This window comes from Strix aluco, chromosome 1 (assembly GCF_031877795.1).
Source record: "Strix aluco isolate bStrAlu1 chromosome 1, bStrAlu1.hap1, whole genome shotgun sequence".
Classification (NCBI taxonomy): domain Eukaryota; kingdom Metazoa; phylum Chordata; class Aves; order Strigiformes; family Strigidae; genus Strix; species Strix aluco.
The window spans coordinates 67,011,602-67,035,806 of record NC_133931.1 but is presented as its reverse complement, the minus strand read 5'-3'; the positions used below and the strand labels follow the sequence as shown (position 1 = coordinate 67,035,806).

Below are 24,205 nucleotides of genomic sequence, written 5' to 3'. Positions count from 1 at the left end.
CAGAGATTTCACTTATGTGCACACACATGCATGTATAAGATACCATGCTCAGTGTATTTCTGTATTTGTAGGGTTTTGGTTTTATTGTCTTAATTTCTTTTTAGCGGATATAGCTCAGAGATACAGGATAAGCAAATATCCAACTCTAAAACTCTTCCGGAATGGAATGATGATGAAGAGAGAATACAGGGGCCAGAGATCTGTGACAGCAATAGCAGATTATATCAGGCAGCAGAAGAGTAACCCTATTCGGGAGGTCCAGGATTTGGAAGAAATTAGTTCTCTTGATGTAAGTCTTTCAATTTTATTCCTGCCAAATATATTCTTTTTTCCTTTTTTTTCAATGTTGAATTGGTAAAACATGATGTATTTGAAGTACATATTTACTGTTTTTTGCATTCAGAAATGTTGTGGGTGATTTTTTTTTTATATACTGAGAGATAAACTGGACCATTTCCAGGATTATAAATTATTCCAATACAGTCACTTCCAACTGCATTCATTTTGTAACAGTAATTCCACCACCAAATTACTTATTTTACATTTAATAATTTGAAAAGAATCATATGTTGTGTTTGACAAGATTATTCTAATAATCCTCACTGGAAAAATATTCATAAGGTTGCTTCTGAAAAGGCAGAAAGGAAATAACTTCTGCAGAGTTATTGACTGTTGACTGAATGGCACCTCTGTATTTAATATCCTTAGGGAGTAATGGTAGATTCTGATAATTTAAGGTAAGTTATAATTTAACCTTTGTTTTTACAGCGCAGCAGAAGAAATATTGTTGGATACTTCGAGCAAAAGGACTCTGACAATTACAGAACCTTTGAAAGAGTAGCGAATATTTTGCATGATGATTGTGTATTCCTGTCTGCCTTTGGGTAAGTTTTAAAATTTGTTGATTGCATGACTTCATTATTGAAATTATGTTAATGAGTTGTAGATAACTTAATTGAATGGACTTCTTTAATACTTTCAGTGTGGCATAACTGAAGAGACTAGACTTTAACAGATAAATATACTGAGAGAAGGATAGGAGGAGAAAACTCCTCTTAGCCTTAATGTTTGCTGTGAAAGCCAGCTTTAGGTTTTTGCCTCCTTTTTCTTTTTTTCACTCTTTGTCAGTATAGTTTAAGTGTAATTGGGGGTGACGCTAGACAGTTGTGTCCCAAAAACCTGCATCTTTAGAGGGAAAGGCAAACAAGTAGGGAGGAGTTGTAAAACTTTTTGCCAGGAAGTTTTCAATCAGCTTTGCAGACTGAGTAACATTTTTTTTTTTTTTGCAACCTCTTAATTTTTTTACTTTAAAATGTGACCATTTTTTGTAGGGTTTTTTCTTTTTTTTTTTTAACTTTTTTTCCCTTCCTTTTTTTCTGTAAAGAATAATTCAGTAGTTGCTTGCTCATTTCCTCTTGATGTCTGAGGAGAGGACCTTATTGCAAAATTCCTGATTTCTGTGCCTGGGTCTGTTTCATGTGAGTTCTATGTCACTGCACATGGTAACAGTTTAGAAAAGCAATTGCACTGATGAGCTACATAGTGTGAGTCTAGAAGAACAACCTACAGAAATTCAAATTTCTCCTTGTTACACAGTTTTACAGCAATATTTTAAAATATTAAAAGATCTTCACTGGAAGAAGAATAATGAATTGGGAGTGAGTGATTCCCGTTTTAAGTAGCATAATAAAATGCAATTATAGATTCTGCAGTGCTTAATGTGCCGGCACCACTCAATTTAAAGTGATTGGGCATTAATGTGAATGCATTGGCTTGCAGTTTACCCACAGTTGCAAGATCAAGAATCTGCATGGGCTATATTGGCTTTTCTATTGCATACTGTTGCCCTAAGAGCTCTTTGTAGAGGAGGTATCAAGGTAGAAAATTTCATCTGTGTGAATAAAATTTGTTGTCAGTCACTGATACCTTTTCCAAAAAAAAGTTTGGGGGTAGGGAAGAGTATTTGTAATGTGCAGGAGTACACGTGGTTTTCCTTTCTTTCAGTTCCCAATTATGGATCCTATGACTGTGTTAAGCAGGCTTGGCCATGAGAGAAGAATCAAATCTAGTAAATCTGTGGTCTGCAGGTCTGTTGGCCTTATCCCTAAAGAGTGGCCATTATCTCAGATGTTTTCTGATGAGTGCATCCATGCTTGTTCTCAGGGCAGCCAGTCTGCAGAATTATTAAAATTTTAAATTTTTTTTTGCCCCCTCATATGACTCTTCATTCTTTTTAAGAATGCCTTTTAAAAAATCATTAGTAAGATAACAATACTTTTAAGATTCTCTCTCCTGTTGTTTGAGTCTGTTTGTCTTTGGTTTGCTATTTGTCAACTTCATATAATGAGAAATAGTCTCCCACCACTCTGTGTTAGCATTTGGTTGTTGGAGGCTGTTCTTGAAGTAGTATTTTTTTATTCTTTTTCTTTAGATATAAGCAGTAAGCAAGCATGATGGAACAGATCAGAGTTTGATTATTTGTAACCTGCCCATCTAACTACAGATTGCACAGCCAGCTTCTCGTTATTCTCTTCTCCAGATTCCTGTTCCCTTTCTAGCCTGGAGCTGTTAGTGTTTTCAAGTGCAGCCTTCCAGACAACAACCTTGGAAACTAAATGTTTTCATCTCTGAGGGGCTGTGGCTCTCAAGCTTCCTAAAAAATTATATGTGAGGAGACTTCAGAGGGAGATACTGGCTATATAACAGTGTTTCCTATTCAGATTATATATAGCACAATGTTTCATGGGGAGCTGGCACTGATTGGTCGAACTTTTCTGACTGAGCATCCTAACAGCCCCTGGGAGGGGTTTTTGGTTTTGCTATGGACAGAGTTCAACAGGTTTGGGAGGTATATGGTAACTTGAGCTGTCATGTTCAACCTTCTACTAAGCTGAAATAAACTCAAGACAATCAATTTGACATGAAAAAAATACTTCACTAACCTCTGTCAAGGCAGAACTGTTCCCTGCTATGCCAAAATTATTCTGGCTTTAGGTAGTTGTAATAGCTTATTTTTAAACTGTATTAATGGTACTTAGTTGCAGATCATCTTGAAGCTTAAAACTATTCTTAAATCAACTGATCCTTACAGTTCTGTTAAGATCTGAGGTGACTGCAGAGCAAGATTAATGAGAGAAGACTTGTAAGCAGAAGGAGATAGGAGGGATACTGATGAGATTTAGAGGTAGATTTTAGAAGTAGAACTAGAGAGGGATAAATCTGAAATGTTTGTAGACATGGAAGAGAATGGCCTTGTGCCATTGAGCCATAGCCTAGGAAGACAAAAGCAGAAAACCAAAACAAACAGCCAAAAAATACTTTTATCTTAAAAGGCTATGATGAACCATAGGTAACTCATGGAGGAGAGTGATGAATCTAGAAACTGTTTTAATTTCATGTTAGCAAGCAAATACGGGAGGTGGGGGGTGATTCCAAGAGGTTTACCTACATTACTGCTTCAAGAAGAAAGAAAATGGCAACTGAAGCGTTTCCATTTTGGTAGTTATTTTAAAAAGGTGTATCTTCAGGCATTTGGGATTCTCACATCATGTCCCTATTTGGAGTTATCTGAAAGAAATCTATCACAACTGCAGCTACTGAGGTGGAAGAACACAGAAGAGGACCTTTGGGTTCCGCCACAGGCTTACCCTAGAGCATATATTTCATTATAGATTATTATCAGTTTACCAAGCAGTGACTGGAGCAGTCATCGTGTCTGGAATACAGAAATGCATTTTAAAATACACATCTCTAAACTGGTGCAAATACTGATAGGTATAATGTACTATGCAAGATGTCTTTTGTATGTGATAAGGATCATTGGGTCAAATGAAATAAATAAATCATAGGTACTATGAGTTAAGCCTTATGATATCTTTTCTTTTTTTCTTGGCCCTCTAAATCGCCCAGACCCCTGGAAGATTTACCTTATCTTGCAGTGAGATAAATTGAGATAATTTTACATCTCTCTTTTTTCCCTTCCCCTTACATCTCTTAATGTCTTCACCAATGCTTATATTGAGTCCACAGAAGAGATACTATAATTGGAGAAGCTGGAACACTTAAGTAACATTTCCCAGAGGCTGACATGCTTTCTTGTTAGCCTGTCCTAAAAGAAATAGGTAGTTCATTTTACTCTTTTTGTGGCATATGGAGCCAGACAGTTCTGTCTTGCCAGCATGATTTATGTTTGAATGGCAAAGCATGGGACAGGAGAGGAGGCCTCTTTCAGTGTCCGAAGCAGGTGAAACAGTTTATTTTTGTCGAGAGCTTTCTTTCCCTTTTTTTTTCCTATCTCTTTTGTTGGATTCATAGCTGTCCCCAGTTGTTTAAATAAGAGATGATGATTTTAGGGGTACAAGCTAGCAGCTTTCGGGGTGCTCTGTTGTGACTGGGATTAAGGAACCACAAAATGTTCCAGAGGCAGGGGAAGAACTTTAGTAAGGTGCCAGTAGCTGAATAGCAAGGAGGAACTGCATGCTGTGTTTTGTGCTCTTTAGATCTGTTTTGAGGGTAAAATGGACCGTGTTGGCTTATTTGCTGTCCATTTTCTCATTGCTTGTGCTGGTAGAGCCCCTCAAAGCCCTTCCTTATCAGGGTTGGTAAGACATAAATTTCTAGTGTAAACAAGGGAACAGGAAGAATAAATGCAAACATTTCTCTCCTTTCCTTCCCTAAGATTTTTTTAAATATATATAATTTTTTTTTTTAATTTACATGATTATATTAATTCATTACCACTTTTCTCTGCTGGTCTCTCATCCAAAATTGTACTGGCATTCATCACTTGCACTTCAATGCCTTTAGTCCACACTTCTAATCTTAAGGATACATCTTGCTGACTCCCTTAATGCCCTCTTGTATAGCCAGGCCAAGTTTCTGTGGAGTCACTTGATAGTTTAAAGATCGAGGATTTTAATTCTCAGATTTTGAAGGAAAAATAAGTAGTAAAGAAAGGATAGCAAATTAAAATATGATTTTTGGTATCTCAGTTATTTCATTTGTCTGTACCAAGACATGCTTACTGGTTGGTTTGTTGTAGGGCTATTTCAAAAGCAGAGAGATTTAGCGGAGACAATGTAATCTACAAGCCACCAGGGGTAAGTGTAACTATGTATTTTATTCTGCTTATTGTCATTATATGTGAATATGAACAAATGGAGAATATATTCAGATCATTCAGTATGTTGCTGCATCTCAAACCTTAATTTTATTTCATCACTAAATAGTGTGAGAAATAGGATCATAGGACCTAGTGTTTTTGAGTCAGTGAAAAAGATCTTGATCTCCTTTGTTGCAAATTAAGTGCACAAAAATGAAATCTGTCATTTTAAATGTCAAGGTCCAGAACTTACTTTTTTTCTTACAAGCACAGTCAACTCATCATGTGTATAGATACTTTGCATTCTGTAGAAGTCTTCAAAATCTGTGAAGTTCAACAGCTGGTGCAATTCATGTTTTTCAAAGCAAGTGACAATTACTAAGTATTTTTCTGACTGTCACTTGCCTGTCTTGTGTGTCTTAGCCACCATGGGTTGAGCTGTTGTTTAATTTTATGGGTTTTTTTAAATGAAACTGTACATTAACAAACTCTCATAAACCATAGTGTCACTTGAGGAAGAATTCAGTACAGAAGAAAATCTGCAAGAATTGCTTTTAGAAATATAATTAATATCTGGAAATCTGCTACTTTCTCAAATTGAATGTATGATAAGAGTTGCTTATGAAAGAGAAATAATTAAAAAAAACACCTAAGGAGGGAGGGAGTTTCAAACCTTTTTCTGCAAAACCAGAATTTATTAGGTTACCTAATTTATATGGCGTTTCTGAATAAAGGTATACTTAATCATGGCCACAGCTTGTGAAATCATGCTTCACTTAATGTTAACCAAAATTGTAATTACATTAAAAGATGGCAGCACGGAATTCTGAGTTAAAACTACTAGCAAATAAAGGAAAACTATTCATATCTCTTTGGCAAAGCAAATGTTAAATACCAGCTTCAGGTTTTGTAGGACATTAGGAGGAGGGGTTTTTTGGTGAGTCTTTGTAACTATCAGCATGAAGCAGCGTAATATCTGCATTTAGTTTATATCTAAATGGATTTTTTAGGTATGAAGATACTATTTCTCAATGTAACAGAAGTACAAATAGCCTTTATTTGAAGCATCCCTAATTTGGAAACAAAGTATCTTTTCAATTCTTAAGTTGTCTTAAAAAGTGGAGTTGACTGCATAAATGATCATACATAATATTTATTTTCCTGTTGTACTTTTGTAACCTAGTTAATAGAAATGTTGCATGCACAAGGTTAAGTGTTGGTATAAGATTGGCTTTCAATATTTATATGGATATTGTTACTTTGTTGGGTAGCTAATCTTCTTTGCAGATAGCAATGTCATTGTTACTGTTTCTCAACTAGTATGTTTTTCTTTTCAACAGGAAAATGCTCCAGATATGGTGTATTTAGGCTCGCTAACCAATTTTGATTTGATTTATGCATGGACACAAGATAAATGTGTACCACTAGTTCGAGAAATTACATTTGAAAATGGGGAGGTAAGAATTTTTTCTACCATTTTATTTTTGAGGTTTCTTTCTCAAAACCAAAATGTCTCTTTCAAGGTTTTTAATCCAAGCCAAAGAGCTTTCTGCATGCTTTACTTTTGGCAGAAAATAGCTGTCAGGTAACGTCTTTTCATTCTTTTGGAGCTTTTTGGTTACACCTGGAATTCACTGGAGGCGGGTTTGTAGTAGTTTCATACACTATCAAAGTAAGAGGTGGTAATCATGCATATAGATCACATAAGTGTCTGGTGATTTGCAGATGTCGACACTTGGATGCTAAGAATGTGCATGTGTAAGAATGTGTGTGTAAGTATGGGTGTGTAATATCTTGAGTAGGTTGTGTTATCCATCTAAAGTAAGTTATGTTATGACTAAATGTTGAGTTAAGATCCAGACATAGATGTTATTTAAGTGCTTTTTGTCTTTATTATGATCTTGAAAAAATGCTTCTAGTCAGCAGAAAATATCCATGTGAGCATGTCCATGACAATTTGAAAGAGTAAAATAGTTGTGAACTATAGTTATAATCAGCTTTTAAAATTCAATGTTAAAGTTAGTAGTAGAAAAATGTTACTGTATTAACCACTTCCAAAGCATTATCTAATAAATAAGCACATTAAATGGTGGCTGACCATCTACAGAACTGACAGTCTTCTGGGAATTGCAATAAAAATCACGTGAAATTTTTGTGTCCATCTGTGTTTGAGCACTGGTACCTTCTTAATCTTTTTAGCTTCACATGTTCGTTCCCTTGACTTTCTTCTTTTAGCTTAACATATAAGATGGAATTTCAGGGTTTGCTTCTAAACATCTCTTTTCTTCTCATTATCCTTATTTTCTTTCAATGCTTTCCTGTTTTCATTTGTAACTTACTCCTCTTTCATCTATTTCCAGCTCCATATTGTAATTTTTTTGTAAAATAACAAACGGGGGGGGGGGGGGAAGTCTTCGGAAAATTACCGAGTTTGTAGTATCTTAAAGAGAAATATTTGTACACAGCCACAGCATCTGCTAGAAGTTCTGGTGAGGTTTGTAACAAATTGAAGTATGTTGTCCATACTGGATTAGAAACCAAAGAATCAGTCATATGATTCGTTCTCAGTTTGCACACTTGAGTTGTTTTTTCTTATCCTGAATCTGTAGTGTGTTTAACACTGCTGTTCTGGCACACACAACATGTCAGGTTACACGACAGAGTGAGGCACAGGGTGGGATGCACAAAATGGTTCAAGTACAGTCTTCTAGTCAACCCCGCCAACTTTTATTGGAAAGTTCTGTTAGTTAAACAAATTTTAATTCTTCATTTGCAACTCAATATGTAAAAGATGCCACATGCTAACATTTTTAGAAGTGTGTGATAGATTTTCAGTGTACTTTTCCCATGGTGAAATTGGATTCTGAGCCTTAGAAGCCAAGGTTCATCACCATCAAACTTCTACCATATTGTGTTGTGGCTTTTCTGGTTGTTCTCTCAACCCTTGATTCCTGTTTACTTAGGCAGATATTTACAATTCCAATGTGACATTTTGCCTAGCAACATTTGTTTAAAAATTTCAGTGCTGCCAGTACCCAAACAAATTTAAATACGCCAAAATTGAGATACTTCTGCCTGCTGAGATTGTACAGTACTTAAATGGTTTCTTAATGCATACTGCACCATATTACAGGGCAAAAATATGAAGTGCTGTGACTGTTAAGCTATGTTTATGGTACTAGAATACTGTAGAAATAAGATAAAGAAAAAATTTCTACCACAGACTTTAAATTCAGTTTTAAAATCAAAATTAGCCTCTGTTAAACTGCTGGTAGGTTTTTCCCTCATTTTGTTTCTTAATGTTTTCATTATGTGACAAGTGTCATGGGCATCTTCCTGGCAGGCCTGCTCAATCTGAACAGAGTTCATCATTGTGATTTCAGACAACACATAGTAATTGAACTCTGTAGCAAGGTCTTCTGCTTGAGAAGACTGTCCATTTGAGAGACAGTCTCTGTACTTGACAAGAAAAGGCTGTTGGGGTCAGTAATATCATTCAGAAGAAATCACTGTTTAACCTCTAATCAGTCTGTTTGGTTCTATGTTACATGAATACAATGAACCATGTGGTCTAACAGTGGTGCTGAACTGTAAGTTTTTTGAAAAGGTAAAAAGTTTCTCAAAGGCGTACAGAAGTAATGTGGGAAGCTCAGATCTAATGAAAAATCTTTTGATATTCTCCACGCCAAACAAGCCAGTAGCTTTTGAGGGAGCAGTCCAAAGCAAATGAAATAGCTATTCCACTTGCCTCGTCCTGATCAGTAAGACATGCTATGAAAGCTGAAATAGAAAAGCAAACAAAGAAAGGTAGTTTATGGAAACCAGTTAGGGCCAAAATTAGCAAGGCTTTCAAGCCAGCTGTCCTAACAACCTGTTTGGAGATGAATTGATCTTGTGAATAAAGATCACTGAGGTTGTCCTTTTAGCTCTTGCAAGCAAGAGGGAGAGCTTAGAGCTGAAATACTAAGCTCTGTTTGGGAGTTCTCCCTCTGGAAATATACCCGGTAAAACAAGTGAGGAAATGGAGCCATAATCATAGTGGTACAAAACCAGTCTTTTTCCCATCCTCTAATAGGAGAGGAGGCTGAGACCCAGCCAAATTCATGTGTGTAAAAATGAGAACAAGCAAATATGATTAATGTTGGTTTAGGGATGAATTGGGAAGCTGGAATTTCATCAAGAGCACTGAAGTTATGAGGATCTTTGCAATCTGCTGTTAAAAGACCAAGCTTCAACTTAACTGACAGACTTGGTTGAAGGGAGAGTGACAGCCATTTCATGTACACTATGTAACTGGCTGCCTACTGATATGAAAAACATTTCTTCCAACTTACTGCAAATCAAAAATATCTGAAGAAACTCTTCTATTTGGTGGCAGAACAAACGAGTGCTATCTTTCTCAAAAAGCATAGATTTTATTCTGATACAGGCTAGAATCAAAGAAATAGCAGCACTTGCTTGTACACCAGTTGTGCAAATGAAAGATAGGCAAGACTGCAGGCATTTGTTAGATGATAAACGATTATTTCTTCAATTGGGCTCTAGCAAGTTGAGGTGGTATTCAGAGGTGCCTAAAAGTCACTTTTGAAGCAAGTAACTACATGTTGTTTGTGTTTAGTTTGGGGTTTGAGTGAAAGTATAATCCTGAATAAATTATTCAGGTAGTTCCTACATTTTTCTGAGATCTACAGAGATCTTTAAAAGTCAGTTGGACTGCAAGAACGCATTCCTATGAGGAACTAAAGCTTGCCTGTCCAACAAAGGTTTTAATTTCTTCTTTAATTTTAGTAATGTGAATTTAATAGTGGTGTTATACAGATGACCAGTCAGGAGACACTTACTGGCAAAAGAGCAGTACTTGATCATAATTGATACAGCTATGTCATTAGCATCTGCTTTTTTTTTTTTTTTTTAGGATGGAGTTAAAGATACTCATTCATTGTGTTATGCTAAGAGAACACCAACTTACTACATGAACCAAGCTAGGACTGGGTTGAGAATACGCTCTCAGCTTTTCATAGCATTTAATACCATGTTGTTTGGGCTTTATTGCTGTTTTTATGAAGATGTTGTGTTTTCTCAGAATTGGACTATTTCTTTTGAGCAAGTATTCCAGTGCAAGTGTATCCCTTCCTGAAATGTTAATAATAAAAAACCTTAATCCTTTATCTGCTGTATACGATAGAGGAAGGAAACATGGTTAACTGTATCACTGGGATATTTTAGATGAAAGGTCAGCAGTTAACCTCTTCAGTCCTGTTTTTTCAGCTGGTTTTGAAGTAGAGATCTCACTGAATTTGAAAATTGCTGGAATCACTCAAGTACCTTTAAGAAGTGAGAGCTGTCATTTGTTTTCTGTACAGGAACTGACAGAGGAAGGCCTTCCTTTTCTCATACTTTTCCACATGAAAGATGACTTGGAGAGTTTAGAGAAATTCCAACAGGAGGTTGCACGACAGTTAATAAGTGAAAAAGGTTTGTAGTAACTGCTACTGCTTCTTGGTTTTCCTGGTATAATTTTTTTTTTTCAGGCAAACTCAGAGTTGGAAGCAAAGGCCGAACAGAATCCTAGCTTTAAAGCTCTTGAGACCAAAGGGCTTTTTGTACTTTTGACAGTGAGAACTGAGTTCTCTAGAAATTATTAGAATAGATAGACAATTTATTAGTAAGTAACTATTTCAGAAATCTTTCTTGTCTAAATGACTTAATGCAGTTTCAGAGGGCATTAAACAAAACTTCAGCTTGTATTGTGGTCAAAAACACTTTAAGAAAATCTGTTACTTTGGTGGTGTTAGTTATTTAAATCTATTTTCAAGCTTTGCATGTTGTATCTAGCTTAATATCTCCACCTTTGTAATAGTTATGGAAGTGGTTAGGATTTCAAGATAATAATGAAAAAATCTTAACATGGATTTTTGTCTGCTCACAATTTTAAGGTACAATAAACTTCCTCCATGCTGACTGTGATAAATTCAGGCACCCACTCCTCCACATTCAGAAGACTCCAGCTGACTGCCCTGTTATTGCCATTGATAGCTTTAGGCACATGTATGTCTTTCCAGACTTCAGTGACTTGTCGTAAGTATTTTTCTTTGTGCATTTTAATTTGAGAAGAACAAAGGAGGAGACATGTGCTCATATTTTAATCAGTACTATGATAGGAAGATGAATAAATCTGGGATAGTAAAGCTGCCTATGTGCGATTCAGTGGCAGAGCCTTAACGTGATACAAATTGGTGTGAAGTCGTTGTTTAAATGGAGTTGCGTTGGTTCATGCAAGAAGTTTCTAGATGCTGCTCTTCTTTTATTTCAAAGTTTTGCTATTTTCCATAGTAGTTAGGCATTTGGAGCCTGGCATGGTATTTTTAGTGCTGATCTAGATATATTAATTAACTTTAAAAGGTTTAAAATACTACATGAAATGCCTAAGTGCTGTGGTATGCAATAATTAGTAGTATCCACCATGTAAGAATTCACAGCCGGCTAGTTTGGTTTTTCCTGCTGTGCAATTCCAGCCTTCCTGCTTTAGTCTAAACATGGAAAGCTGGCAGAGAAGTCCTTGTTGCGTGGGTTTCTGAAATTTTCCACGTACAGCTTGGAAAATGACTGATTATTGGCATGTTACCTGGATAAAATATGTGTGAGAGAAGCATCAGGGTGCTTAGGTGAAATACCGCTGTGATAATCCTCTTTACATCAACCTGTCTCTTTATGTTGTACTGCCTTGGAAGCAGATGTTCCGTCTCCCCTGGTTCAGTTGAGGAGTGAAGGTGTGTAAATGTTACCTTCAGGGGCTTTCAGCACGAGACAAGTGCTCTGTCTTTGTCTTCGGGTCCTGTGTTAAACTCCAGTTTCTGCCTCAAAAGAGGTACCTGTATATGCACTGCTCGTTAAGTCCTGGTTAGATGCCTATGCTTTGAGACTTGAATTTTTGCCCATTTATACTTCAAAAAACTCAGGGTATTCAACTTTTGTCAAAGCCAAGGATTTGAAGCTCAGACTTAGCATGCAATGTGAGTATAACCCCATGTCTAATTCTGCGCTTGCAGGAGTCATTTTTCTACCTGAAATGCTGACATTTGGAAGGAGGGTTCAAACCTTGCTTCTCCCCATAATTCTCCACAGACTTATTCTTAAAATGTAGTCTCAGTTTGATGTATCTCAAATAGTGCTTTTCAAATATCTAAAGCTATGTATGTTGAAACTCTTGATAGTGACTGTTTTTCTCCTTGTCTTCCGATTTCTTTGGAAGATCATGTTCACTGCATATGCCAGCGCTTTAAAAAAATTAGTGGGATTTTGCATTTCGAAAGCACTCTTTCTATTGTCACTCTTGAAACAGACCTAAAATAAATTAATATCTCTTATAGGGGTAATAGAGATGTCTAGTTTAGACTTCCTTGTTATGTTTCTTACACATTCTGTTTCTGTGAAACCCTATCAAAATAATAACAGCTACTGGCTTGTTTGTATACCATTTGTTACATACAAATGAAGATGAGAAAGAGATGTCAGGATTGTAGACAGTTGCTTAATGATAAATAATTATTCAACCTTACTTTAGGAGATTGAGCTGATACTTAGAAATACCTAACAAACAATTTGGAAACAAGGAGAGCTTGGAGCTCCTGGGGTGATAATCTTGTGTGTGTGTGTGTGGTTTGGATTTTTGGTTTGGTTTTGGTTTGTTTGGGTTTTGTGTTTTGTTTCTTTTTTTTTTTTTTTTTTTTATAATAGGTAAAAATCTTAATTCTGAGACTTTCATCTACCTGCAAGAATTTCTGCCACTTTAGTACATTTTCTGGACTCTTATGAACTGACCCCAGACTGTCTCTTGTAATCTCAGTGTTGTCACCAACTGATAGGGTTTGGATATGGTACTTTCAGAACTGGTCCACTGAAAGAAGTCCTCTCTCTTTGGGCAGTTGTCTTTTTGGAGAATAGCCACTTCATAGGCAAATGAGATCACCACCCAGTATTTTGTCCTCATACTTTGGCCACCTGGCCCTATTCATCCTGCTGTTCCTGGTCAGAAATGATGGCAAGGAGTGTTCAACAGATCAGTTGTAGCTCCTCAGCAAGAACTGGCTGAGCTGTAAGAGACTGTAGGCACCAAATGCCTTTGCTGCATTAGGAGAGGAGAAGAGGTTGAAGGGGAATGTCTCCAGTAGTGTACCTGACCTAGAACAGGGTGGGAGCCCAAGGTAAAGCAAGAAGCAGTGATTCTGCTGTCTCTGCAACTGTGCTGGAATGAACCCCCTTCTCTCCAGCAGTACTAATCCCTGATCTTATCTGGGAAGTGAAGAGACCCCTCAAAGTACCACTGATTAGTTACAGTCATTGCTGTAGTGATACCCTCTGACTCTAGAAAACTCTATGGATAAAACATAGTATAATGTAATGATCTGAAATACTGCTGATAGCCTGTCTCACCACGCTTTGTCCCTCTTTCCTAAATGTAATAATTGGTCTGATGAAAGACTCCCTACAAAACCTATCTCCATTCATACATTACCTTTTGATTGCATGCATAGTGCTCATGTTATAGTTTTTCATCTCATCTTTAATACTTATTAGATCAAGTCTTCATTTTAAGCTTTTTAGTCTATTTGACGTTTCATAAATGAAATTGGATGCTGTAGTTTAGCACGTTTGCTGTGGGTGACAGTAGATGATCTCAGATTAGATTTACATTGATATCCTCTTAGTGCTTATCTCTAGTGTATATGCAGTTGCTCAGGCACTAGAGAGCCTTTCAAAGATGTTTTGTCAATACTGCTACCCAACTGTCATTTGTATCTGTAAACTGTGCATTTGGAACCTGCTGTTCTCTCTTACATTATGGTTAGTGGGGAGCTGAAGGGAGTACACAATGAAGTTATTGGCTAGTAGAACTCTGTGGGAGTTATTGAAAAGATGAAATACTTGCTGTGTTCTCAAGAGACAGTGGAAAGAAAAAGAAGCTGGTAGGGTACCTTAACAAACCATTTGGCTTCCTGTCCTCTATTAATCACCTAAAAGTGGACACAGTGTGCTAGATAAACAGAAGTTGGCTACTAAGCTGTGCACTTTAAATCTTCTGTGTTTGGACTTAACTCATAATAAACACCTGGGTGTTTCTGTTGGATTTGTTCCAGAGTTCCAGGTAAACTGAAGCAATTTGTACTAGACTTGCATTCTGGAAAATTGCATAGAGAGTTTCATCACGGCCCTGATCCAACTGATGTAGCACCTGGTCAGGTAAGGTTACAACAAATACATTTAACTTGGCCATTTAATAAAGACCTTTTTTAACTCCTTGTCAGCTCTGTACTTTCTAATGTGTGTGTACTTTTAACTTCAGTCTCCTGAAAGAGAAATCTGTTTATAGAAGCATAACATTGCCACTTCTGCTTGGCTCTTCCTTTGGGTAAAGGCAGGGAGAGCATTAGGGGAAGTGTGGTACCTGTTTGCCTTGAATAAGGGAAGAGTTTAAGAATATATATTTTTTTTCCACTGAAACAGAAGATCTTGGGCTAGATGACTGTTCTGAGCTCATAGAGCTGCTCCTACATTCTCATGTGATTTCAGTGGAAAAACTGATATGTCTTAGATGCATTATTTCCCATGTGTCACACTATGAGAGGGTGCTTCTAAGGGGAAACATCAATTGATTGAATGTTTTATATATTTACTCAGTCACCAATCCAAGCAGGTGTCAAATTAGAGCATCAGCAAAAGATTGATAAGCAGTAATAGGGCTTATTTCTTTTGTTAATGCAGTTAACAAGGGGCATTAATAGTGGTCACAGGCTGCATTTGTCAGTTTGGATTCCTCACTGGAAGCTCAGAGGTTGTCATGCTGTATAATTACATGCCTGGATGTCACTCCTGGGATCTCTTCTTGTGTTCAACTACTAGATCCTTTTCCAGACAAAACTTGGGAGCACCTCAGTGTTTAGTTTAAGAGGCAGAAAAGAAAGGACATTAGCAGCCCCAATTCCCTCTGCTCACCCCAGTTTTCTGACTGTATCTCGATCAGCCTTGTATCTTCTTGATAAACCACTCAGCTCATATCACAGAACCATCAAGGTTGGAAAAGACCTTGAAGATCATCTAGTCCAACCATTAACCTAACAGTGACAGTTCCCAACTACACCATATCCCTCAGCCCTATGTCAACCCGACTCTTGAACACCTCCAGGGATGGGGACTCCACCACCTCCCTGGGCAGCCCATTCCAACCTGTTCTGTAAAGAAATGCTTCCTAATATCCAGTCTAAACCTTCCCTGGCGCAACTTGAGGCCATTACCTCTTGTCCTATCACTTGTTACTTGGTTAAAGAGACTCATCCCCAGCTCTCTGCAACCTCCTTTCAGGTAGCTGTAGAGGGCGATGAGGTCTCCCCTCAGCCTCCTCTTCTCCAGACTAAACAACCCCAGTTCCCTCAGCCGCTCCTCGTACGACATGTGCTCCAGACCCTTCACCAGCTTCGTTGCCCTTCTCTGGACACGCTCGAGTAATTCAATGTCCTTTTTGTAGTGAGGGGCCCAAAACTGAACACAGTAATCGAGGTGTGGCCTCACCAGTGCCGAGTACAGGGGTAAGATCACTTCCCTGTCCCTGCTGGCCACGCTATTTCTGATACAAGCCAGGATGCCATTGGCCTTCTTGGCCACCTGGGCACACTGCTGGCTCATGTTCAGCCGGCTGTCAGTCAACACCCCCAGGTCCCTCTCTGACTGGCAGCTCTCCAGCCACTCCTCCCCAAGCCTGTAGCGCTGCTGGGGGTTGTTGTGGCCCAAGTGCAGCACCCGGCATTTGGCCTTATTGAAACTCCTCCAGTTGGCCTTAGCCCATCGCTCCAGCCTGTCCAGATCTCTCTGCAGAGCCTCCCTACCCTCGAGCAGATCAACACTCCCACCCAACTGGGTGTCATCTGCAAACTTACTGAGGGTGCACTTGATCCCCTCATCTAGATCATCAATAAAGATGTTAAACAGGAGTGGCCCCAAAACCGAGCCCTGGGGGACACCACTCGTGACCGGCCGCCAACTGGATTTAACTCCATTCACCACAACTCTTTGGGCCCGGCCATCCAGCCAGTTTTTTACCCAGCAAAGCGTGTGCCCCTTTAAGCCATGAGCAGCCAGTTTTGCCAGGAGAATGCTGTGGGAAACGGTGTCAAAGGCCTTACTAAAGTCAAGGTAGACAATGTCCACAGCCTTTCCCTCATCCAATAAGCAGGTCGCCCTGTCGTAGAAGGAGATCAGGTTTGTCAAGCAGGACCTGCCTTTCATAAACCCGTGCTGTCTGGGCCTGATCATCTGGTTGTCCCGCATGTGTTGTGTGATGGTACTCAAGCTGCTCCATCAGCTTCCTGGGCATCGAAATCAAGCTGACAGGCCTGTAATTTCCCAGATCATCCTTCCAACCCTTCTTATAGATGGGTGTCACAGTGGCCAATTTCCAATCTGTTGGGACCTCCCCAGTCAGCCAGGGCTGCTGGTAAATGATGAAAAGTGGCTTGGCATATACTCAGTGTCGTGCTGAGAAGTGCAAATGTAACAGCCTGTCAGGCAACTTTCTCATTACCTCAGGCACTCTCTAAAGAGGTAACTTTTTAAACACTGAAGTTATATGATGCATTGTCTAGGGCTCAGAGAGCCATGTTGGTCACAGAGGAGATCTGGTGCCCTTGTGTTGGGGTGCCTTGGGCCATCCCAGAACCCATGGGTGAGGGACAGAAGTGATTTATGGCTACAGGCTCATTTTCCTGGTCATCTGTGGGATGTGCTAAGCTGCGTGGGTGCAGCCTTCTGTTGTCCTCCTCAAAGTTGAAAGATTTAAAAGCATGAAAGCCCTGGAGGGCTTGCCTTGGGTATTGTCATGACTGTCTGTGAAAACATGCAGGCTGAATTGTCTCAGCAGTAATTCATTTAACTGGTAACTCCCTGTGATTCTCAGGAATTCACTGAGCAACCAGAATTCAGGTCAACAGGAGGAGATGCAGAAAATACAGCTGGAGACTGAGGCGTAGGCCGGGCAGTGGGTCAGCTCAGAGCAAGACAGGCGTGCGTGAGGAAGATACACTCTGAGGCAGTTGCAGTGTGGAAGAGGCTTGGCCAGGGAGGGAGGAAGCCTGCTGAGTCCCTGGATCTGGGCACAGGCTCGTTGCCTAGAGCTGCAGGCTTGCTCTTGTCTCCATTCTGCCTTGAAAAATGCACACCAAACCTGGGATGTTTACTTGCTTATCTCAGTATGGCATCCTGCCATCTTGTGGAAGATGTGTATGCATGTGCGATGGAAATTCTGGCCTTAATTAAGCTGGAGGCTGCTGTCCTAGGTCTTGTATATCCCTTGAATTGTATGTTTGGTGGGTTTGGGGTTTTTTTTAGTTTCCATAGAAAATGAATTCTAAAATACTTTGGCAGCAATGCCACTTTTGCCCTGGTGTATCTCAAAAAGAAACACACAGACAAGAATACCTTCAAAGCAAGTGGTAGACTCCAATAATACAGTGGGGTGCATTTGAAATACTTTTAAGTCACTTGTACAGAAACTTGTGTGATGGCTGTTACCAACAAGAGGAATATCTTTAACTGATGGTGCTTGATTAATTAACGTATGTGTGTGTGGGACTTACAATATTCCTCCCAAAATAAACCCCCTCAATTTGTGAGAATGCTGGACATTTGTGCACTCACATAATTAATGTTAGAAGTTCGTTTAATGGAGGTGATTATTAGAATTAGTCTAATAAGCAATTTTACTGTTTGTTCTGTTTTTCAGCCAATTCAGGATTTAGCAAGCAGCCCACCAGAGAGCTCATTCCAGAAACTGGCACCCAGTGAACATAGGTACACCTTATTGAGGGAAAAAGATGAACTTTAAAAAACTTGAAATAATCTTGCAAGCCTTTCAGACAGCAGCATTGACTTCTGTGTGGTGGAAATAGTAAACCTATATTTTCATAATTCTGTGTGTATTTTTATTTTGAATAAACAAAAATAATTTTTTTTTCTCCCCAGGCTTGTAAATACATTTGTTTGGTGGGTCATTCTGTACAGCATCTTTCAAACAGTACGTTCCTAATACTATAGTAAAATATCAGAGACCCATCCAGACTCTTGATCTAACTCTGTTCTGTAAAACTTTTATAATCCAAATGAAGGTATCCTTGCCAGAGACATGCTGTTAACTTGCACTATCCCATTAAATAGGACTTTTGGGTTGTTTTCTGTGTAACCTTGGTAGTATGTGCTTTTTCTTCTTCATGTGAACAGCTATCCTGGTAATCTTATTTCTTTGTCACATTTTTCTTCAACTTAAGACGGTCTTCTATTCTGGATACGTGGGAGGGGAATAAATTAAAGTTTTACAGAATCTCGTGTGGTGCATTACTGGGTGTAAATGTCTAAGCGATTAAACAATTCTGACTATTAAAATACCAAGTGAGGAAAGGAAAAGTTTTAATGATAATGGCTGTACTTTGACCTGCTCTGATTTCCTGGAATTATTAAGATTGTTATATTATCCACACAGTTGTATTAAAAGAGCATGAAAGTTGGAAACACTTCAAAGTAGGAGAAGACTAGGGGTGGGCTGCCATCTTAGTTTTGTCAGTCAATCTATGGATGTATGTGATATGATTAGTCTTTTTTTTTTTTCTTTTTTTTCTTGAGTCCCTGCCTTCCTGGCAGACATTTACTTCTGAACAACCATTGCAAATTTTCTGTTATGCCTTTTGTCTGGCTTGTGCCTTATTTATTGCATATTCTTTGAATTCTGCTCTGAAGAAGGAATTACTACTTTCTTTGTGGGCTTTTCTGTCCTGCATAATACCAGAATATGGGCTTTTCTCAATGAATCTTTAGGCTGTTCGAGATGAACATATAGAAACTATAAGATGGAAAAATATCTGTTAATTTGGGGTGTATTGCTGGAGATTAATTAGTGTAGTATTTGTACAGTACACTTAGTGCAAAGAATCTAGGTTTGTGACTTGGGGCCCCTGAAGTTTAGGGTCCTTAGAAGCAAGCTTGTTCTTTGGCTTCACGTTTACTCCAGTGAGTGCCCCAACTGCTGCAGCTCTCAGCTCAGGATGCCTTTTGCGTCTCAGCTAGATGCCACCTTCTCAGTTCTTGGCAGGAGACTGACGTGGTCCTGTGCAGCTGTGGCAAAAGTTGATCCCAGGAGAGCCTGCTCAATCAAGCCCCTGCAGCAACAGGCACATGAGCTTTGTCAGGGGTGATTCCGAGGAGACAGTTGCTAGTACCAGCCACCACTAAGCTACAGCCAACTGAGCAGATGCGGAATTGCTCGCTAAAAGAGTATTGCAAGATTTTGTTTACAGGCATACTTTTTTGTCAGTTCTGTGAATCTGCATTTTGGAGTGCACATTAAGTGCTTGAAAGCCAGGTCTTCTCCTGTCCCATTCTCCATCTCATGCCAAATAAAGCATTTTTGGCAGCCGAGTCAAACCACCTTCCAGCTGGAATCTAAGGCTGCCACTTGTTATCTGCAGGTGGTGCTACAGAACTTCTGGAGTTGTTCGGGCACCTGAAATTTTAGTTAATTCCTACATCGTGCCTGTAAGTACTCATCCCTCATCTTGCTCCTCTGAGGTTCCTGTTTTTCCTTGGGATTCTTATTTATAAATAATATACCTGTTTGGTAGAAGATGTCTAGCCTTCTCTTTCTGGAGAGAGATGCTACCTCATCATATTCCTCACAGTCCTGTGGCTGGTTGTGGTGGGTTGACCTTGGCTGCATACCAGGTGCCCACCAAGCTGCTCTATCACTCCCCTTCTCAGCACGGCAGGGTGGGGAGAAAGTAAGATGGGAAAAAACCTCATGGGTCAAGATAAAGGCAGTTTAATACAGCAAAGGAAAACAAGATTTGCTCTCTACTTCCCATCAGCAGGTGATGTCCAGCCACTTCCTGGGAAGCAGGGCTTCAGTACATGTAGCGGTTGCTCCAGAAGACACATGTAATAACAAATGCCCCCCCCGCTTCCCTCTTAGCTTTTATCACTGAGCAGATGTCATAGGGTACAGAATATCCCTTTGGGCAGTTTGGGTCAGCTGTCCTGGCTGTGTCCCCTCCCAAGATCTTGCCCACCCCCAGCCCAGTGGTTGGGGGGCAGAATTTTGGAGTGAGACAGCCTCGATGCTGTGCGAGCGCTGCTGCTGGTCAGCAACAGCCAGACACTGGTGTGTTATCGACGCCCTTCTAGCTACCACTGCAAAGCACAGCACTGTGAGTGCTGCTACGGGGAAAATTAACTCTACCTCAGCTAGAAAGGGAGAGAGGAACCCCCTCTGCCATTCCTAATCCAAGTTTGCTTTCTGAGTAAGGACTTGTTCCCAGAGCTTTGGCATCCCAGCACGAGGTAGACAATGAGATGTAACAGTTTTATGACCGTTACACACTCCAATCATTTCACTGTGTATTCACTGGAGTCAGACCCAATTCTCCTGGGTTCTTGATGACCACTGACCTGGCTGTACCAACTTTCAAGTGATTTTTCTATTTGCAAGCAGGCTGAACAGCTACAGTCAAGGTATGCTTGCCTAACATGATGTTGAGTAGCACTTAGCCTTTAGGTATCTGATGATACAAAGAATTTGCCTAGAGAAAGCCAAGTGCTGGACAAAATGTGAGATGTGTTTCAAAGAGAGCCCCTCAGCTCTGATCATCTACAGCAGTGGTTTTGACCATTTGGTGCCCAGCTAACTGCTCCCTTCAACACTTTGTGAGCCCTTCCTGGGAAGCTGTCAAACAGTATTAGTGTTATCCCCATAATGGAACAAAACCCTTCCAAACTCTCTTTGATTGAACTTAGGGAGCCCATTCAGAGCAGGCCTATATGTATGAGTTACTAGATGCACACAGTGTTTTAGGAACTTGTGTTAATTTCAGTCATGTAAATATTTCAACAGCTGAAGCATGTGTTTGGTAACTCAGTACAGGATTCTTAAATCTTGGTAAAGCAATTATTTTAATAATGTAAAATTTTTGAGGGGTTAATCTGTTAGATGCTGAAAGAAAATAAACCCCAACATTCTCAATAAATACTATAACCCATCTCATAGGCAAAAACTTTTATTTGGTCTGAAAGAATTATTTATATCTTACGTTTCTTCTTGACTAACATGCCTAGCAATTTAAACGCTAGTTTGGTTACTCAGATGCCCATCTTTCTTCGCATATGTAAATAACCCACCTATTTTTAAAAAATCAGTTTAAATAATAGTCTCCCAAGTTAAGTGTGTACACAATGTTTTGAAATTGCTTCCTTAAAGATGCAAGGAGGAAGAATAGTTTTTGTGCTAGGTATTTCATAAAATTGAGTGCATACCAAGCTGAGTTTGTATAAGCTATGGCAGGAATTCAGTTTTATGAATTTAGATTATCCTGGCATTAATCCAGCTTGGGGGGGGAGAGGGTGGAGTCCGTAATGTCTCTGATGTGGCTGCTGTCATTTAAATGCACAAGGTTTCAGAGCACACAGTAGGAAAGCAGACATAGCTTTTTAAAATCATACAACGAATCAACCACAGTTTCTGATTAAGAACACTTTTTCTCCTTGGTTTCTTCCTTTAAATGCAAAAATTACATATCAAAGGAATAAACAGCCTTAGTATGGAGTTGTTACAAGCTCACTAAATGTGTTTACATCCAAAGTAGATGTATTTAAAGAAAAACGCTTTTTTCCTGACAGGAGCAAATGAGCTGAATTACTTGGGTCATGTTTTCCTCTCCAGCTGATTTTACAGATGTAGGCACTGTGGCTTTAACGCATGCAGTTTTGACAATGTTCGCAATTACTTGTGAAAACTATTCTTGCACACGTTGCTTCCCTGAGCCTCAGACCTACTTAAAATAGACACAGTGCTCTAACTGAAAGCAATTTCAATCATATTTTAGAAGTAATAAGGAAGAACTGTTCAGAAAAAGACATTTGTGCTGTAACTAACAGTTGCTTACAGTGTCTCTAGGCACAAAACCCTGTCATCTGTCATTAGCAGACAGCTATTTCCAATGACAGTATCAAAGTACTGGTTAGGAAAAGGGAGCTCTTTCCCCAGTGCTTCCTTATACAGTGCTCCCTGCTAGGGAGCCTTATCACTGAACACTGACTTCAGCGTTCACCTAATAAAACTGGACTCAAGCAGAGCTCAGCATGAATTGAACAATCTAAAAAATTTAAAAAGTGGCTTCCCAACCTCAATTTCTGCTCCCCCAAACAGTAGCAGCAATAGTGTGGGAACTGTCCTGGAAGGATGGAGGTAGGACCATGTGCTGAACAGTACATTACATAACAATAGTACAATTATGTGACAATAAAAACACATTAACACATCCGTATTTAACAATGGAGGTTTCAGAAGCGCAAGGCTTCTTAAGCAGCAAAAGTAAGGATAGTAAGAATAACAGGCACCAGCAATAAAAAGCCAGCAAAAGCACTAACAGCATCTCACCCCATACAGGCTCCACAGCATGTCCCAAAATCTTGAAAAGGCTGAGAAGCTGCTCTACAGTGCGAGTGGAAGCAGGCATTTCAGAACTGAACAGCACACAGGAGGTGTGCAGCTGACCCAAACAAGCACAGTTTACTACTTGTAAACAGTATCAGGTTGACATTTTCAAAACAGTCCCATCATCTGGGGTTGTCATCTGACACTGGCACCATTTAAAGGGCCTCTCTGCTTCACCATCCTTCGACCTGGTGCCTGATGCCACCCTTGAGGGGTAACGACGACTCCTGAGGGAGTGGGCCTGGCTGCAGCACGGCCTTCCAGGGAAGCACGTTCAGCTCTCCCACCAGAGCGCCGCTGGTGGCAGGAGATGAGAAGCAAGGGCAACATCTAGCAGTAAGTGCTGCTTAAGTAAGCTGGAGGCCTCAAGCTCAGAATGCCAGAGCTTGGTACTTCGTCCTGGACGGTGTTCTCTGGACAAGCCAAGGAGTTGAACGGCCGTGGAAAATTATTCTCCAGTAGCAGTCCTGCAGGGTTGCTGCTTAGACTGTTTAATTCTTAACTACACTTTGAACAAGACGAGTTTACAAATTTAAAAAAAAAAGTACCCAAAAAAAGGGGGAAAGCTGATGATGATGCTGATCTGATTTGCCTGATGGAGGCAGATGTGGGATATACATGAGGTTTTTTTTCCACATAGCTCACCCAACATTTTCACCTTTTCTTATGGCAGCCAACGCTTCCCTGTGCATTACTGACCAGGCACAGTCAGTCACACCCGGGGGTTATACACGGGAGGAGTTTGGGAATCCAGATAAATGAAAGTAAATTTAAAGTACTGTGACCACGATAGATAGATGGAGCTTATTTCCTTTTCTTTGGAGCACTATAATAAAAGCTCCAGCTTCCGGGTGGTGTTCATGGGAAAGCACTAGGGTTTTCCAAATATCTCTCTTTGTATTGTCTGCAAGACGCTTTGTGCAAATTTGGCATGAAGCACCTGTCACTCATTGTTACAGCTGTGCATATCGCTCACCTAAGAATTCTGTAATTAAGATATCCATATAATTTTCAAAGGACTCATGTCACCACATCTGAAAAGAGAAATCCTGACATTACTGTTTCACCCCTCCCAAGTAACAGTACTGTTGTCAAAATTCACCCAACTCAGCCTTAGATTTAAAGTATAAGGCTGCAAGTCTGTCATTAGTGCGGCCACTACACTTCCAGTCATAATGAATCTGTACTTCAGCTGGATTTTTTGGCACTTTGGTGAGAAAGCTCTGGACAGCTGGAAGAGGCCTGCTCAATCATTTTTTTTTTCCTTCTCTGTATCAATTTTCCACCTGTGAAACCCAAAATCCCACCACCAAGTGCAGCTGCAATTCCTGCCACTTTGAAGCCTGCAAGGAGACCAATAGGACCCCCCACCACTCCACCAATGACTGCACCTGCCACAGGCAGAGCTGCCAGCTTGTATTTTGCAGCCTGTAAAGGGAAAAAAAAAAAAAAAAAAACAAAAAAGAGTTAGAATACTTGCCTGTGGTGATGTGCATTTTCCCCTCATTGCTCTTGGCAGTGACTTGAATGCTCAGTGATACAATGATATAACTTTGCAAATTAGTATTTAAAAAAAGATG

The 24,205-nt window shown here is 39.6% G+C and overlaps 2 protein-coding genes across 10 annotated transcripts in view; one reads left to right on the top strand and one right to left on the bottom strand.

Moving 5' to 3' along the window:
* ERP44 (endoplasmic reticulum protein 44) overlaps positions 1-18,467 on the top strand; it is a 54,810-nt gene extending 36,343 nt beyond the window's left edge. The window contains exons 5-12 of the mRNA XM_074823644.1: positions 105-289; positions 769-884; positions 5,042-5,099; positions 6,442-6,558; positions 10,465-10,576; positions 11,038-11,179; positions 14,239-14,341; positions 17,874-18,467. Of these exons, the coding sequence (XP_074679745.1) occupies positions 105-289; positions 769-884; positions 5,042-5,099; positions 6,442-6,558; positions 10,465-10,576; positions 11,038-11,179; positions 14,239-14,341; positions 17,874-17,975 (935 nt within the window). The 3' untranslated portion in view covers positions 17,976-18,467. The remainder of the gene's footprint in view (positions 1-104; positions 290-768; positions 885-5,041; positions 5,100-6,441; positions 6,559-10,464; positions 10,577-11,037; positions 11,180-14,238; positions 14,342-17,873) is intronic.
* A 2,706-nt stretch (positions 18,468-21,173) lies between these two features.
* STX17 (syntaxin 17) overlaps positions 21,174-24,205 on the bottom strand; it is a 35,137-nt gene continuing 32,105 nt past the window's right edge. For all 9 annotated transcript variants that reach the window (XM_074823659.1, XM_074823669.1, XM_074823678.1 and 6 more), the window contains one exon: positions 21,174-24,053. In XM_074823659.1, coding sequence (XP_074679760.1) covers positions 23,814-24,053 — 240 coding nt within the window. In that variant the 3' untranslated portion in view covers positions 21,174-23,813. The remainder of the gene's footprint in view (positions 24,054-24,205) is intronic.